A 16613-nucleotide genomic window follows, 5' to 3' on the forward strand; every position below is an offset into this window, starting at 1 on the left:
AGAACTGGGAGGGTTAGCCAATAGGTGGTGGGAAGTTGGTGAAGTGCTTTAAGCATGGCATATGGCTTGGATTTTATTTTTTGAAAAATCCCTCAGCAGCACGCAGAGGAGGGGTGGGAGGGAAGGCTGAGACTAATAAGATTCTGCTCACAGTGGAGCGACTCCTTCTGTGAACACGTCAGGAATCCCTGTGGCCAGAATTCACCCCTCCCCATTCCTGCACTGAGGTTGCCCTCGTGCCAACTGCCAGCTGTGGGCCAGTGGTGTTTTTATGCTTAAGCAAAGAGTGGGGTCCCCAGCCAGACAGAAGAGTTTTGTTCTGCTTCCCCAGCTTGAGAATCTGTGTGAGGGGAGAATTAAATGAGACGTTAGCATCAGGGTGGCTCCATCTGACAGAGCCACTAGTGAATGCCAGCCGCTCCAAGCACAAGCTTGCTGACAGACGCCACCCTGAGCTTTACTCTCCTCGTTTGAAAAACACAGATAACAGAACACCTTCCTAGAGCCTGAGGAGCCTATAAGGTGCTATATTAAAGTGTTGGGCACATGGGAGGTGGGGCCAGTAAATATTTATTCTCTTCTTTCTTTTTCTTCCTGCCTTTCCTGATGCTGCTTTATCTCAGAGAAAAAGTCAGAAATCTTACAGGCTTTACCAAGCCTCAGACAACCCGACCTGTTTCCTTTCTGCCCTGCTCACTCCTGCCCTGCTCCTGGCTCTCTCTGCTAGTTCAACACTGGCCGGCTCGGTGCTCCTTGACTACATCAGACACGCTGCCACCTCAGGATCCTCTGCCCTCATCTCTGTCAAGTTTCTGTTTAAATGTCATTTTCTCAGTAAGACCTACCCTCAACGTTCTCTTTAAAACTCTCCCCTTTATTATTGCCTTCCTTTCCCTTCCCTTCTTTGTTTTCCTACAGGGCCCTTTTCACCTTCCAATAGATGACATCATTTTAATTATTTAGTGGTTTTTCCCCCCCAAATTATTTAGTTTGCACATGATATCCTCCAAGTAGCATTTAAACCCCACAAAGGACAGGAAGTTTGCTTCTGTCTTATATCTCCAGTGCTTAGAACAGTGCCAGGCATAAAGGGCTCTCGATAAATGTTTGTCGAATGGATGAAGTATCCAATTAGCTCCCATGACAGATAACACTCAGAATATGGGGCACTGGGGGAACACTTGGGACTTAAGACTCTTGGTGGCCATCTGAAGGCTCCCCCGCCATCTGACATGACAGGTGCTGACTCCTGGCTGCTCCTGTAGGAGTCGGGAGTCCCAGCCCTTCATCCTTTGTAAAAGGTGGATAGTGCTCTTGTCTTACTAACAGCTTATTTTTGGAAAAAAACTTGTAATCCTTAGAAGCTTTCCTACAGGAGCACTGCTTTGCTTACAGTTCTAGCTGAAGGTGTGGAAACCAGCATTTTCCCCTTTAGCAACCCTGCCAGTTAGCAGGCTGGACAGCCTAGGAAGTTTTTCTCCTTGGTTCTCTTCCTGCCCCACCCCCCACTTCCCTGAACTTAAAAACAATCTCCCATTGACCCATATGGCAGTGTAATGCCTCATCAGGGACATGGTTCCCAGAATGTGGCCCGAGAACGTTTCCTTGCCAGCCTTTGAGATCTGAGGCAGTTACTGAGCATGAAAGAAAGCCACTGTGCATGAAGGAACTGAGATAGCCATCCTCTGGCGAAGTTGTGTGTCTGGATTAGGTCCATTCATTTATTTACTTATTCACTTATTTATTCATATCAGAGACTCACAGTCAAGTGGGAGAGACTAAAGGCAGACAAATAATTATAGCGGTGGAGGTACGTAGATAGAGGAGAAAGCTTTTGTGCAGTCAAGTTCCTACTACGTTAAGTATTACGTAGCAAACCCAAATTTTAGCGGCTTTCAACAACAAATCTGTAGTTCTTGCTTCCATATATCCAGGTCAACTGGGGTGACCCTGATTCAGGTGTATCAGGTTCTGCTCTGTCCTTGTATATCTCTCTTTCTGGGACCCAGATTGAGGAGGCAGTGTCTACCTGGGGCAAGCTCTTCCTGTAGACATGCAGGAGTTTAAGAAGCCATGCCAAACCACGAAAGTACATCTACAGCCTATGTTTCTATCACATTTGTAGCATCCCATTGGCCAAAGTAAGTCACAGGCCAAGCCCAACATCAGGCAGGTAGGGATGAATATTCTGCTTACTCCATGACAACATGGTGATATAGTTCTGTTTCAAAGAGAGCATGAAGAGTTGGGAGCAACAAGCAAATCTACTGCAGCATTTAACTCTGGCTATGGAAGTTAGGGAGGGCTCTCTAGAGGTGGAGACTTTCATCTTGAAGGATGAGTAGTTTTCAAGATGAACAAGCACACAAGTGCATAAAAATTTTTAAAAAAGAAAACGACGTGTGTGTTACTATTTATTTGAGTAGTCTCTGCGGGCGTTGTGTAGGAGATACAGGAAGATAAACCAGCGGTCTTCAAAGTACCTGTCTATGAAGGCCACACTTCACAGGGGAGGTAGGAAATATAATTTAAAAGAGAAAAGGAAAATATACAACAAGTACGCTCTTATTCTGCTGGATGAAACAAAAGTGTGACTTCAGAAAGCAAGCTAGAATATATTCTTAGTAGCTAATTTTTGGTACAGGATGCAAGGTATGTACGGTTTCATATTCATTGTTTTTTTTTCGTTCTTACCATCTGTGAGGGATGTCCTACTGTCAAGTTAAGTACAGATGAGAAAACCGAACGTCAGAGTGGGAGGTGACCTGCCTAATGGTTCATAGTCCGCAAGAGGTAGGGGAGGACTTCCAGTAGTACTTTGTTGCCCAAACGAAGAATTTATTCACAAAAATGACTCACTAGTATACACATTCCATTTTATTCTTAAGTCAGAGTACTTGGAAATTTACTAAACACCTGGTTTTTAGTATCTACTGAATATGTAGGACTGCACTTGTTAAAGGCCCCCAGTCCTGGAGCTGATAATCTCTGATTCTGTCTGGAGGGGCATTCTTCAGCTCTCACCTTCTTATCATTGCACCTAGGCTTAAGATGCCTCAGAGAAAACAGGATTCTTGCCCATCAGCCTACTTTAAAATGCTCACTTTGGATGGTGGGGTGTTTTGAAATTCTGCCTCTTTCTTGCCCCCAGTTTATGTACACACACATACCAGTAAGTTTCCTTTCTCATCAGAAATGAAGGGAGACAAGCTTGGCCAGTTGCTCCAGGCCCAGCAAAGGTTAGAGGTGGGACAAGGTAAAGAATAACAACTCACATTGTTCTGCAAACTACCTCTACCTGATACTAGCTCTCCTGTCATTACCAGCAGAGATACACGCTAGTAGGACATTCCTGCTGATGAAGAAGTGTTTCTGTATCTTTATTTCTCATTTCTTACCCATAGTCACTTGGCAACTATGATCATGGCTCCTTGGACTTGCTGACTTTCACTGTAACTTTTTAGCCACTGTCCCATGAGTTTGGAGAAAAAGAAGCAGCTCCTTTCTGCAAACATCCCTGTCCTCAGTGGGTCATTAAACAGTGACAGGCATTTTTGTGCTCTCTCCACCTTGACGCTCTGGCATTGAGTTCAAGCGTGTTTCACGACCCATTTGCTATTTGCTCAGGAAGCCAGCAGAACTGGTTTCCCTGATCTCAGAGACCATCTCACATGGTCATCCCCCCCTTCCCCAGACATGTTTGAAATCTCGTAATAAAGAGCAGTGCTTGTGGGATCCACCTCTCACTGACTGGTGTGTACTGTCTCACGATTCCCCAGGTAGGCGATGCTCAGATGCTGCAGACTCTCCGGGAGCTGGTGACAAGGACTGAAGGAGGATTAACTGTGTCTAAGACTGGTCCAGAGAAAGCTGTGACTGGAAGTGCCGCTGTAGGAGCAAGTGACCTGTCTGGCAAGGAATGCAGCTTTCTTCTGAGAGCCTCCCCTTCAGGCCACCCACAGACTCCTGCCTCCCGGGAAAGGGCTTTTAGGATTTTGCAGTTGGCCACCTAAAACTTGAGCTGAGCCAGAACCGGACAAGATAATTGGTTCTTTCCACTTTTGAATCTTTTAATCATCCAGGCAACAGTCTGAAGTTGCTTAGTTTTGGGAATCTTGAGCCAGGTTTGTTCCTATTATTTTTGAGAACACCTTTTAAAATGATCGACTTAAGTTTCCTGACGGAGGAGGAGCAGGAGACCATCATGAAGGTTTTACAGCGGGATGCTGCCCTGAAAAGGGTTGAAGAAGAGAGAGTCAGGTAATGGGCCAGAGAGGTGCTGGGCCTGGTGGGAGGAGGGCAGGCTGTGAGAACATGGGACACTTTTTTTTTTTTTGTCAGCCATAAGTGGTAGTTCTGACTTGGAGCCTGAATTTATGGGTTCTAATTTTAGGTTTACTTCCTGGATGGAACTTTTTCCTCCTTGGTGTCTCTTAATTTATCTCATAGGACTCCTGCCAGAAAGACAGTCTTGATTAAAAACCTAACTAAAGTCCTTTAACTTATTAAACACTGAATTAGAATGAAAAATATACAAACACATCCACCTGCATCCACCTATATGGACGTGTGTGTATGTTTATACCCATTTCTTTCCCTTCTTTCTCCCTCCCTCCTTCCGTCCCTCCTTTCCTCCCTCCCTCCTTCCCTCCCTCCCTCCCTTTCTCCCTTCTTCCCTCCTTTCCTTTCCTTTCCTTCCCTCCCTCCCTCCCTTTCTCCCTTCTTCCCTCCTTTCCTTTCCTTTCCTTTCCTCCCTCCCTCCTTCCCTCCCTTCCTCCCTTTCTCCCTTCTTCCCTCCTTTCCATTCCTTTCCTTTCCTTTCCTTTCCTTTCCTTTCCTTTCCTTTCCTTTCCTTTCCTTTCCTTTCCTTTCCTTTCCTTTCCTTTCCTTTCTTTCCTCCCTCCCTCCCTTCCTTCCTTCCTTCTTTCCTTCCTTCTCTCTCTCTTTCTTTTCTCATTCTTTCTTTCTTTCTTTCTTTTGGAATCTTTTTTTTTTTTTTTTTTTTTTTTTACTGAATTGTGAACTAAACTAGAAATATTTTAGCCATGGCCAGATAGCTCAGTTTGTTAGAGCATTGATTGCCCTGACATGCAAAGTTTGAGAGTTCAATCCCCAGTCAGGACACATACAGTAACAGATTGATGTTTCTTTCTCTCTCTACTTCCTTCCTCTCTCTCTCAAATCAATAAATATATTATATGAAAATATTTTTTAAATTTATAAAATTTTTAGAGGAGAATAAATTGAGGAGTAGCTTGCATTTCTGCATACTTTCTCAGAAATGTTTGAATTGTTTTTAACAGCAATTAAAATTGGCTTTGCCAGAGCCAGTTTTCCATTTGTGTCCCACAAGAGGGAGTGGCAACTGACACACTGTTCTTGTTGGGAGGAGCCCAAACATTCCATGTCAACATCCCTGTCACTTTCACTCACCCACGTGGCAGAAGGAGCATGAGATCAGGATGCCTAGGGAGCAGGCTCGAGTCTAGGCCGCCATCTACTGCTTGTGTAATCTCGGGCTTGGGAGGCAGGGCAGTGCTTCCTGAGTGTAGTCAGTAGTCACTGCAGGATCGATCCCTCTCCCAGGAGCGATCCAAAAGGAGCATGAGCCGTGTTCTTATTTTCTAGTGCACGAGGATCATGAATAATGGATTTATATGCACCATTTCCCATATTTTGACCATAACTGAACATGGATGCTTTATGAAGGAACATGCTAAAATTCACTACTACTACTAACTCATACACAGACAGTCCTTAACAATTTGCAAAGGGCTTACACGCCCATTATTTCTTCTGGGCTCACAACACTTTTGTGTGTTTGGGGGGAATGTAAGAGGGTATAATTTCACCCACTCGGAGATGTGCGGAAATTGACTTTGAGACAGGTGAGGTGACTTGCCCAAGCTCATGCAGTCCATAACTGCCAAAGTGAAAATCAAATTCTGGTTTCCCAGTATGCATTCACTAGCTCTATCTCCTCTTCCTGAGGAAGCAATAGCAGACAGGCCCTCCTGTGACCTGGCTATGGAAGAGGGGGTGGCTGTCTTGGTGTAAGGTAGCACACTGAGCTGTGATGGTGACCAGAGGTGGCTGTAGATAGTGGGGATCATGAAAATGGGGTTCTTTACTTGTCACACTCCTCCTCACAAGTCACCTGCCGTGTTCCATGCACCTGGATGAGGCACTGCACCCCATTCTCGGCAAGTGAGGTGCCTTGAGCAGTTTCCCCAGAAGTGGGGGGGGGGGACAAAGGATTTACACTGATCAGCCATCAGAGCCTCATGGTAGCATTAATGCTTCTCCCATTCACAGTTTATAAAGTCCTCTCATGCATGTTAGCCTCTTAATGCTCCTCACAGCAACCCCGAGACTTGGCCAGGCGGGACTGTTACACTCATTTTAGAAGTAAGGGAAGGGAGCAGCACAGAGAACATAGTTGATTTTTAAAGCATACTGGGAAGTGGGAATTCCTTTAGTCTCTCAGAAGACAAGATGAAGAAAGCAGCTGGTCCTCTTCCTACTTCAGGAAGTTGGGATTATGAATATTGGATTGCTACAAGTTCCTTCAGTTCCTTCCACTTCCATGGTCTTAGGGGTGGTCTGCAATTCTGTCTTCTCTATCTCGCCACCTTATGGGAGAGATTTGTTCTCGCCTGCCTTCTGTATGCGTTGGCCCCTGCATTCCAGGCTGCTGAGTCTTCATGTAGTTCTGTGATTCTGTGGGAGTAGGAGTGGAGGTGTTTCTTAGGTACCTGCACTAGATGAAAACATCCTGAAAAATGCAGAGTTCTGCCTGGGCCTGGTAAGGGGTGTGAGTGTGCAGCCTCTGGCACCAGCCAGTTTATGGCCGCAGCAGAAATGCAAGTCCCATTGTAGCGGAGGGTTTGCAGACTCTCCTCCGTCCACTGTGTCAGGTTGTGGCTCAGCGGCTGCTGCTGGTGCTGCCTTTGATGTTTGCTTTTGTAAACTGATAGGAAGAAGGCTTGGGATGGTGAGTTATCTCATGTGAGTCAAGCCCTGTCTACCACCACCATTCTGGGAACCTTTTAGTTAGGTCCAAGTGCCTCATGTCGACTTGGCCATGGGCAGGTTCAGGACCCTGAGCTGGGCTGAGGAAGGAGTGACGGTGTGTAGGGGGAGCAGATGGGCAGGAGGCCCAGAGCCAGTGGGTGCTGAACGAGGCCCAACTGATGATGGCCTGCTCCACACTAGAGGAATTATGCTCTGATCGCTTTTTTGCTTTAGGACTGAAGGGCATTGTGGGGATGGTCTAAGGTTGTTCTGCACCTGGGCTGGTGGGATCTGAACTGGGTCTTTGGTTTCTGAAATGCTATTAAGTGGGCTTCTGCTTTTCAGTCCCCTTGTTAGCCCTCAGCTGTATGGTTTGTTTGTTTGTTTGTTTGTTTGTTTGTTTTGTATTTTTCTGAAGTGAGACACAGGGAGGCAGAGAGACCCCCACATGATCTGACCAGGATCCACCAGGCCAACCCTCTAGGGGGCGATGCTCCGCCCATCTGGGGCCTTGCTCCATTGAAATTGGAGCCATTTTAGTGCCCAGGCCTTGGCTGCAGGAGGGGAAGAGAGAGATAAAGAGAAGGAGAGGGAGAGGAGTGGAAAAGCAGTCACTTCTCCTGTGTGCCTTGACCGGGAATTGAACCCAAGATTTCCACATGCTGGGCCAAAGCTCTACCACTGAACCAACCAGCCAGGGCCTCAGTTGTACGTTTTTGACTCTTTCATCAGAGTTACAGCTTGACAGTTCTGGAAAGGATATTTTTTTTTTTTTTTTTTTTTTTTTTGTTCACACCAGTCACTATAGTAAAAAAAATAGAGCCCACAGAGGAGAGGAAGTGACTAGTCCAGAGTCACATAGCTAGTCAGTGCCAAAGCCATAATACGAAGTTTTTAGCTCCATGCTGTTCCTCTGCCCCATACTGTTCATTGCTACTATTCTTTCAGAAGAAAAATAAGGGTTTCTTCATGACACAAGGAAGAATTTCCCTGCATGGACCTAGGAGTCAAAACTGACATGAATCATGCTCACCACTGATCAACTGTGGTTTGTTGGGCAAGTTGCTTATCTGAGCATCAACTCAGAGACTGGGAATGACCATAGGACCAAAGTTGAAGGATTAAAATCAGGATTAAGTAAAATAATTCTTAATCTTCTTAGCTCATAATTGGTGATGAATATGTTTTTATTCCCTTTTCACCACTCTACCTATATCTCTAAAAAAGGACAGAAGTCTCTGGTTAGTAGTTTGGTTCCTTAGGAGGAAATTATTCTTGAAAACTCTCAATTATTTAATGCAGTGAAATTTAAGTGAGTACCTATTAAGTATGGAGAACTGCTTTACACAATGATATGAAGATGAAGATAATTCTATGATGATTGAATCATGATTCCATTCTTCAAGGAGCCTACTATGTGATGGCCTTTCTATATTTAATGGATTATCAATTGAAGATTTAAAGTCTCAAACTTTTGTCTCTAAATGTGATTTTATAATGCCCTAGTCATCCTTCTAGTTGGTATGTGGCTTTAGAAATTATATAATTATAATATTTGCTTAAGTAAAATATTAGAAAGTCAAACCTGCCACTAAAATTGAGATTATTTTTAAATGCTAATTTGTTATAGACTGTGGAGTATAACCCCTCCTTTATCCATGAAGATATCACTAATGGATGTCCAGATTAAAACCAGATACTGCCCCAGAATCCTTTTCAGTAAGGTTGTAGATGAGACTTGGCATTCAAACTGAAATCTGTTTGCCTTGCCTGATTTATCCAGTGAATTGTTCCCATCCCAGCTCATCTGAAACACTTTGGAGATGATTTAGTTTATATATGGTACCTCCCATCTTGATTACATGGATGAGAAAAATGAGAGCCATACAGGGGAAGTGTCCAGTTCCCAAATCATTCAGACTGTTAGCAGCAGAACGTGGGCTTGAACCCAAGGGAATACCCACTGTGGTGTCTCTGGGGTACAGTTAGGAGATAACAGTTCCAGGTCACTGTTGCCACCACAACTGTCTCTCATGCTGCCTCTCTGCCTGGAGCCATATGTGCTGAGCCCCTCGATGGCCATGCCCCTCTCTCTACCCAGCTTGCTTCCATAACTACCAGCTGGAGACATTTCACAAACCAGCAGTGAAGCAGACATCAGGATGGATTCTTTTTCTCGCTTCCCCACTGCCCCCCCTCTTATTTTTTAAGAGGCACCATCATACATGCACACATGTAATTTTAGTCTTTTATGGTTTGAAAATGACACGCTCTAGGGGTGGTGTTTCCTGTGCTTTGCGTCACACCGCCAGCAGGAAATCATTGCCCGTGTGTGTCTCTACCACCAGCACCACGTCCCCCACCCCCTGCACACATAACCACATCTATGGTGATGGGCCTTCTCATTGTAGATACCATCTCAACCGCGACCACATCTTATGATTCTCAGCTGCTTCTTTAAGACCTAGTTTCTTTTAAATGAAGGCAGTTGTCATTGAAAAACTGCTTTCCAGGACCTCTGGTGGTGTTTTCTATCAAAGCAAAGGGAAAAGGCACCAGCATTTGTCAAGGAGACTACATTGTACGCAGAGCTTCAAATACATTTTCCCCTTTCATCCTCTTAACAGTGTAGCTGAACCCACTCAACAACGAGGAAGTCTGGGGGAAGAGGTTGAGTGCCCTGTAAGATTGAAGCCTTGTTTATCAAACTACAAAGCCTGTGCTTCCCACACGCTGTGCTCTCAGCACACTGTGGGCATCTGTGATGTGTCTGTGACACAAGGGACACATGTTGCCCCTCACTTTCCATTGTAAGGAACATTTGCCGTTTATTTCATTTTCACATGTGTTAGTTTTCAGATTCTCTATCAAAGGCTGAATTCCTTTGTAGAAAGAGTCCAGTGTGATAGCCATCTTAGAAACCAAATCACGTTTGGCTCTCAGAGGCAGGATGGGGTAGTGGAAAGAGGATTGACCAGGAGTCTAGCCGGCTTCTGGTCCCAGTTCTGTGTGACCTTGGTCAAACCTCTTAACTTTTCTGGGCCTAATTGTCTTCTCTATAAAGTGAGGCCGTTTGTAACTATCTAAATCCTCAAATTAAAAAATAAACATGTGAGAGTACTTTCAAGTCACATATCTAACCATCTACACTGAGCGGTATACTGAGCGGTTAAAATAAAAAAGAAGTTGGAGAATGGACCAGTCAGCCTCTCTGTCCAGCCATGCCGATTTTTATTATCCACAACTGACTAGATGATATCACCTGGGTCCTACCTATGATGTCAGGCCTTTGCCCAATTATAATGAATAGCAGGAAGCTGGGGTGTGCTTTGTGATTTCAGGGAGGAGGAAGGGGTAGGCTAAGGAACAGTGTGGAGGCCAGGCTGGAGGGCTTCATTCTCTCCTGGCTCTCCTCTGAAAGTACTTATTAATACATGCTCTCTGCACACCAGGAGCTGACGCTGATATTAGGGCCTTACATTGTGTTTGTTTTTTTGGTTTTTTTATTTATTTTTTTATGCACAGTTCCAACCCCAGGCCTGGTATATGAGAGGGGATTAATGAATTAGTGAATGAACAAATGAACAGAATCAGCCTTTAATATACAGAGGAGGCAAGATGGCCATCTCTTGAAGTTGACTAAATTCTCTGTACATTATGTGAGATTGTAAGGATTAAATGGGGTGAGGAATGTCAAGTGCCAAGCATAGGACCCAGCATAAAAACAAACGCTTTGTATGTATCAGTGGAAGGAATGTGGAGGTGACCAGCACGTTCTGCCTGGGAGGTGGCAGGACAGTGTTGTTCTTCTGCCTTCACTTCTGCCCACCAGCCCAGGGCATCTTCTCTATCCTCCGCTCTTTACTAAGCACAACGCACATGTGTGAGAGGGTGGTAAGGAATAAAAAGTGAGTCCCAGGAAACTTACCCTTTTTCCGCTTCAACTAAATGGAACAATGATTAGAATCAAATGCTAATTTGGTTAGTTAGACTTCAGGAAAAATGAAACATCAACATGAGCTGTTAAAGATTTTAACAGCACCACCTAGGTAGTGGTAGTGGGGTTATTTGTTGTTGTTTGTTTTTTTAAATCTACATCTTTATAAAACTTGGGCTTTGATGTCATACACGTGAATTCATCTATAAAATATTTCAAGTGACTGAGATAGAAAACAAAATTGGTTAAAACTAGCGGATTATCATTTTAAAGTCTATGTATAATAAATAACACTGCATTTGAGCCCTGGCCGGTTAGCTCAGTGGTAGAGCGTCAGCCTGGTGTGCGGGAGTCCCGGGTTTGATTCCTGGCCAGGGCACACAGGAGAAGCACCCATCTGTTTCTCCACCCCTCCCCCTCTCCTTCCTCTCTCTCTCTTCCCCTCCTGCAGCCAAGGCTCCATTGGAGCAAAGTTGGCCCGTGCGCTGAGCTGAGGATGGCTCCATGGCCTCTGCTTCAGGCGCTAGAATGGCTCTGATTGCGGCAGAGCACGCCCCAGATGGGCAGAGCATCGCCCCCTGGTGGGCATGTCGGGTGGATCCTGGTCGGGCACCTGCGGGAGTCTGACTGCCTCCCCGTTTCCAACTTAAGAAAAATACAAAATAAATAAATAACACTGCATTTGAGAGAATTTCTTTTTCTTTTCTTTTTTCTTTTTTTTCTTTCTTTCTTTCTTTTTTTTTTTTTTTTTTTTTTGCTACTTTGAAAGTAATGAGCCAGAAATCCAACCTTAATGCCTTACCTCGGTGGCGACCGGCTTTTCCAGGGACCACGTGTCTCAGTGAGCCTGACTCCCTTGTGCCTGGAAAGTTCAGCAAGGGCAGAGGCTTGTGGACATTTGGAGAAATCAAGGATTGCACACAGACCCATTCAAAATGTCTTTCAGTTGAACAACAAAAATAAGTAAATAAATCTCATAAGGAGAGATTGAGCTGTTAGGCTATGAGGGTTCGTGGTCTCTTTCAAAACGGTGAGGACTGATGCCATTTCTCATCATGATTTTTCTGTTCCACTGAGAGGTGAGCCATCCTGCCTCGCCCGGAGAAGGCTCTGCCATTGTAACAGTATGGCTCACTCAGCCCCAGCAGTGACCGGATCTATCTTATCTCTTGCCTAACTCAGACTAGGGTGGCTGCTGAGCGTTTATTTATTCATTGATTCATTCACTCAACAAGTCTTGCAGGTATCAACTCTGTGCCAGGCTCTGTGCAAGCTGCTGGCATTGCAGAGGTGATTAGGATGTGGTTCTTACCTCCAGGGAGTTTGCAGAGTTGACAGATTAGTGGATGAGACAGATGTGCAAATAGATCATTGGAACACAGTGCGATAAGTTCTGTCACAGAGGTGCTGTGGCAGCATGGGGCACAGAGGCTGAACCGTGTGCTTGGGAATCAGGGAGGGCTCCTGGCAAGGTGGTGTGTGAGCTGGAGCGGAAGGATGTGGAACAGCATGCTGGACAGAGAAGTGGAGAAAGACATCCACAGAGAATTCATACTTACTGACTTCTTACCAAGAACCGGGCACTCTTCAGCACTTTCCTGTAAACGCCCATTTAACCTCCCTGGGGTCTGTAGAGGAGGTCTTATTTTCCCCTGTCTTTGCAAATAAGAAGACAGATGCTTAGAGGGGTTCAATAACCTGCCCAAAATCTCATCCAGGAAGGGTCAGAACTAGGATTTGGGCATAATTTTGGGGAGAATCCAAAGCCTGTAGTCCTTCTGCCACACCTTCCTGCTTCTAATGTCTTCAGGGGTCATGAGAGAGCAGTTTGGGGAACAGTTAGAAATCTAGTGTACTGGCAAGTGGAAGCATGGTGGTGAGTGCTGGAAAATGAGTCCAAAGAGGTGGTCTGGGGCCTCCTATGATATGCCTCCATACCACCAACACTGAGTAAATGCCCACTGCCTTTCAGACACTGAGTAAAGAGGCATCAAGTACAGGCACTGCCCCGAGGGGCGCACTCTCTGATAGGGAGAGCTGGAAGAGCTTACCTCTTCTGGACTTGAACTCAAAGTTGGTCTTTTTGGGAGGAGAAGGCAAAAACTCCCTCAGCAGTCCAGGTGTGCAGCTTGCTTTGATAAAAACCTAGGCAACGGGAAACCACTAGAAACGTTTAATAAAAACCATGACCTCTTGGCTGGTGCAGAACCATGAAGCGAGACACTGTCCCGAGCAGGACTGGGTGACTGGCTGTCATGACACTGTGTGTCCAAAGGTTATGATTGGGCATGTTTGGGATAAGGTCGCTTCTTCCTTGGTCATGGAGAGAGGAGAAGAAGTCCCTGTGGAGAGCTGGACTCTGAGTAGAAAGACACTCTCCAGGCACACTCAGGAGAGAGGAAACAGCCTTGTGAGATCCACAGCCACTGCCCCTTCTGCTTTTCCCACTCCCACATGTACCTGTGTGCAGCCCTGTGCACAGCCTTGCCAACACCCTGCTGTGGCCTCTATATATCCAGTCTGGCTAAAACTTAGGTTTGCTACAGTAGGAAGTGTGCATGTGAGCTTGAATAACAATCATAAAACCTTCTTGGATTTAAGTAGCACATTATCTTCTAAGAGTTCAAAGTCTCCTTAAGGCTTTTATTCCACTGTATTCTAAGTGCATCTCTATGAATATTAAAAGACAGATTTTGTGCTTCTCATTTTATTTAGATGGATAGGGAGATGCAGAGGATAAAAGACTTGTGACGCAGAACATAATTTTTCCAGCCATTGTAATGATGGGACATTTTAGGAGAGCAGTACTTGGTTTGTTCTTTAGGTTTTAGCTTTTTGGTGAACATGGAGGACAGTGGAACCCTTCATGGCAATATCTGTATAAGAGACATTTGGCTCTGCCTCCATTCTCCACCCTCATCCCAGTGAGTCTGATCTTTCTTGGTCCTCCAGCCCGCCTTTGCAGAATTCATTTCCCTAACCAGGGACATCATGCGCTATCCCCCACAGGCTTCCAGGAAAATCGCTGATAAACTCACTTCACTGCCATGGAAAGGACTGATAAGCCAATAAGTACCCCACCAGTTAGTCACTGAGTGTTTATTAGGTGCCAGGCTTGTGCAGCGGGCATTTCACATGCATAAACTAATTTAATCTTCATAGCAACCCCATGAGGTGGGTTACTATTATTAACCCCTTTATACAGATAAGGAGACCAGGGCTTAGGGAAGCTTCATCTATCATTTCTCCCTACGTTATTTACAGTAGACACAGACAAGTGCAGCCAAAAGGTAGACCTGCCCTTGAGAAATGTCAAGGCGTCACCTGGGGATCATGGATTAAACCTTTGAATTTTAAAAAAATGCTGGCCTTGGCTTCTCAGTCCATGGGAAACATACATGTGTTAGTCATCTGGGAGAGCTGGGGAATCTTCTAAAGCAATGAGAGCTTCATTTTGACTGTAGGTTTACAAATTGCTTTATGCAGTGTCACAGTGAACTCATTTATTTACTGTGGCTTTTCAGCGAAGTAAAGCTCTTTTCCTTTTGTAGACATCTGCCTGAAAAAATTAAGGATGACCAGCAGCTCAAGAATATGAGTGGCCAGTGGTTTTATGAAGCCAAGGCAAAAAGGCACAGAGACAAAATCCATGGCACAGATATCATCAGAGCATCCATGAGGAAGAAGAGGCCCCAGGTAGCAGGTGAGTTGATACGACTAGTGCATTCAGAGCCAGCATTTGTTTGAGAAGGAGGAGTTAGAAGAAGGGAAGAATCCAAATCGTTACTAAAATCTGCTCAGGGAAATCATTTAAATGTATACCTTTGATAATGTGTAACCCTCTAGCTCCAAATTTTCTTGCTCTGCGTTTGGATGGATGAGGGTGGGGCAGAGTGACTCAGTGTAGTTTAAAAGGAAAAAGGAAGCCCTTTAGATGCCATGGGGCATAACAGTACCATAGAAAGTCCAGATTTATGAGGATTTCCCTCCCTCCCTCCTTCCCTCCCTCTTTCCCTCTCTCCCTCCCTCTCTCCGTCCCCTGCCCTTCCCTGAAGATTCAGAACCTTTTTCTCCTAAAAAAGAAGTTAGAAAGAGATTAGTCTCTCTGTTCGATGACCTTAACATTTGATATTTTAAATAATAATCAACCAAGTACATTATTTAAGGACTCTCAAGACAGTATTTTGAGGGCTTCTTTAGAAATCTGTTGAGTTCATTAAATATTTCCCTTGTGCCTTCTTTCTTACTCTGGATGAGTCAGTGTAAATCTTTCTCCTTGAAAACAGCCCCTGCCTAGATCTAGCTTGTACTCAATAAGGAAATAACTATCACCTTTTGAGCATCTAATATATGATGGAAATTTATTCTTTCTTATTTCTAATTGTAGCAACAACCTTGTAAGTAGGCATTATTATCTGCATTCTATATATGGGCTATGTAAAGTTCTATGTGCCCTAGGTCAGATAACTGGCAAATGTCAGATCTGGGCTTTCAGTCTTTATGAAAGCAAGAGCCACACTCCTTGCAAATAAGGGCTACCTGCTTAATATGTGTCATGTATTGCTCACAGCCCCCCCCCCCCATTTTTAGCGAAAGAGAGATAGACAGACAAATAGGAACAGACAGACAGGAAGAAAGAGAGATGGGAAATATCAAGTTATAGTTGTGGCACCCTAGTTGTTCATTGATTGCTTTCTCACACCTGCCTTGACTAGGGGGCTCCAGCGGATTAGTGACCGCTTGCTCAAGCCAGTGATCCTGGGTTCCAGCCAGTAACCTTGGGCTTCAAGCCAGAGACCATGGGGTCATGTCTATGATGCCACACTCAAGCCAGCAACCCCGCGCTCAAGTTGGATGAGCCCGCGCTCAAGCTGCAACCTCAGGGTTTCAAATCTAGTTCCTCAGTGTCCCAGGCTGATGCTCTAGCCACTATGCCACCACCTGATCTGGCACTCAAAGGCCTCTTGATTTTATTTAATTTTTTTAAGTGAGAGGAGGGGGGATAGACTCTGGCATGCACCCCAACCAGGATCCACCCAGCAACCCCTGTCTGGGGCTGACACTCTTGAATCAACTGAGCTATCCAGTTCAGCCCCTGGCTGCGAGGGGGAAGAGAGAGAAAGGGGGAGAGGGAGGGAGAGAGAAGCAGATGGTCACTTCTCATGTGTGCCCTGACCAGGAATCAAACCTGGGACATCTGCACATGGGGCCAATGCTATATCCACTGAGTCAACTGTCCAGGGCCACCTCTTGATTTTCAAAACCATCTAGACCTTCAGAAATCTTGAGAGGTACAGGTTGGTACTGTGGACTCCAATTGAAAAACTAGATGTAATATAAACAGACTTGTGTTGAAAAACACCCTAGAGTGTGAGTCTATTTGGAAATTGAGAGCCCTTATATTGCTACATTTTCTTAACACTGATGAGAGTATTCCTAGCACTTACTGGTTATGTGGCCTTAGGTAAGTTTCTTGTACTCTGTGTTCCTCAATTTTCAAATTTGCAAACTTGGAAAGCCGCTCCCTCCTCATAGGACAATACTTTCAAAGAACTCAGCTCTGTGCAGAGCACTGCCGCCACTCGTTGATGCTAATTATCTGAGAGATGCACATAAAGAGCTCTGGGTGTTCAGAGGCAAAAAGGTTGTTTCCTGAAGAGGG

The 16613-nt window shown here is 45.0% G+C and overlaps 1 protein-coding gene across 15 annotated transcripts in view; it reads left to right on the forward strand.

Moving 5' to 3' along the window:
* SYTL2 (synaptotagmin like 2) overlaps positions 1-16613 on the forward strand; it is a 135947-nt gene that overhangs the window by 55294 nt on the left and 64040 nt on the right. For 14 of the 15 annotated variants that reach the window (XM_066248749.1, XM_066248757.1, XM_066248775.1 and 11 more), the window contains exons 2-3: positions 3780-4260; positions 14503-14654. In XM_066248749.1, coding sequence (XP_066104846.1) covers positions 4160-4260; positions 14503-14654 — 253 coding nt within the window. In that variant the 5' untranslated portion in view covers positions 3780-4159. The remainder of the gene's footprint in view (positions 1-3779; positions 4261-14502; positions 14655-16613) is intronic. The other variant, XM_066248786.1, reaches the window with a different exon arrangement.

Source organism: Saccopteryx bilineata, chromosome 1, assembly GCF_036850765.1.
Source record: "Saccopteryx bilineata isolate mSacBil1 chromosome 1, mSacBil1_pri_phased_curated, whole genome shotgun sequence".
Classification (NCBI taxonomy): domain Eukaryota; kingdom Metazoa; phylum Chordata; class Mammalia; order Chiroptera; family Emballonuridae; genus Saccopteryx; species Saccopteryx bilineata.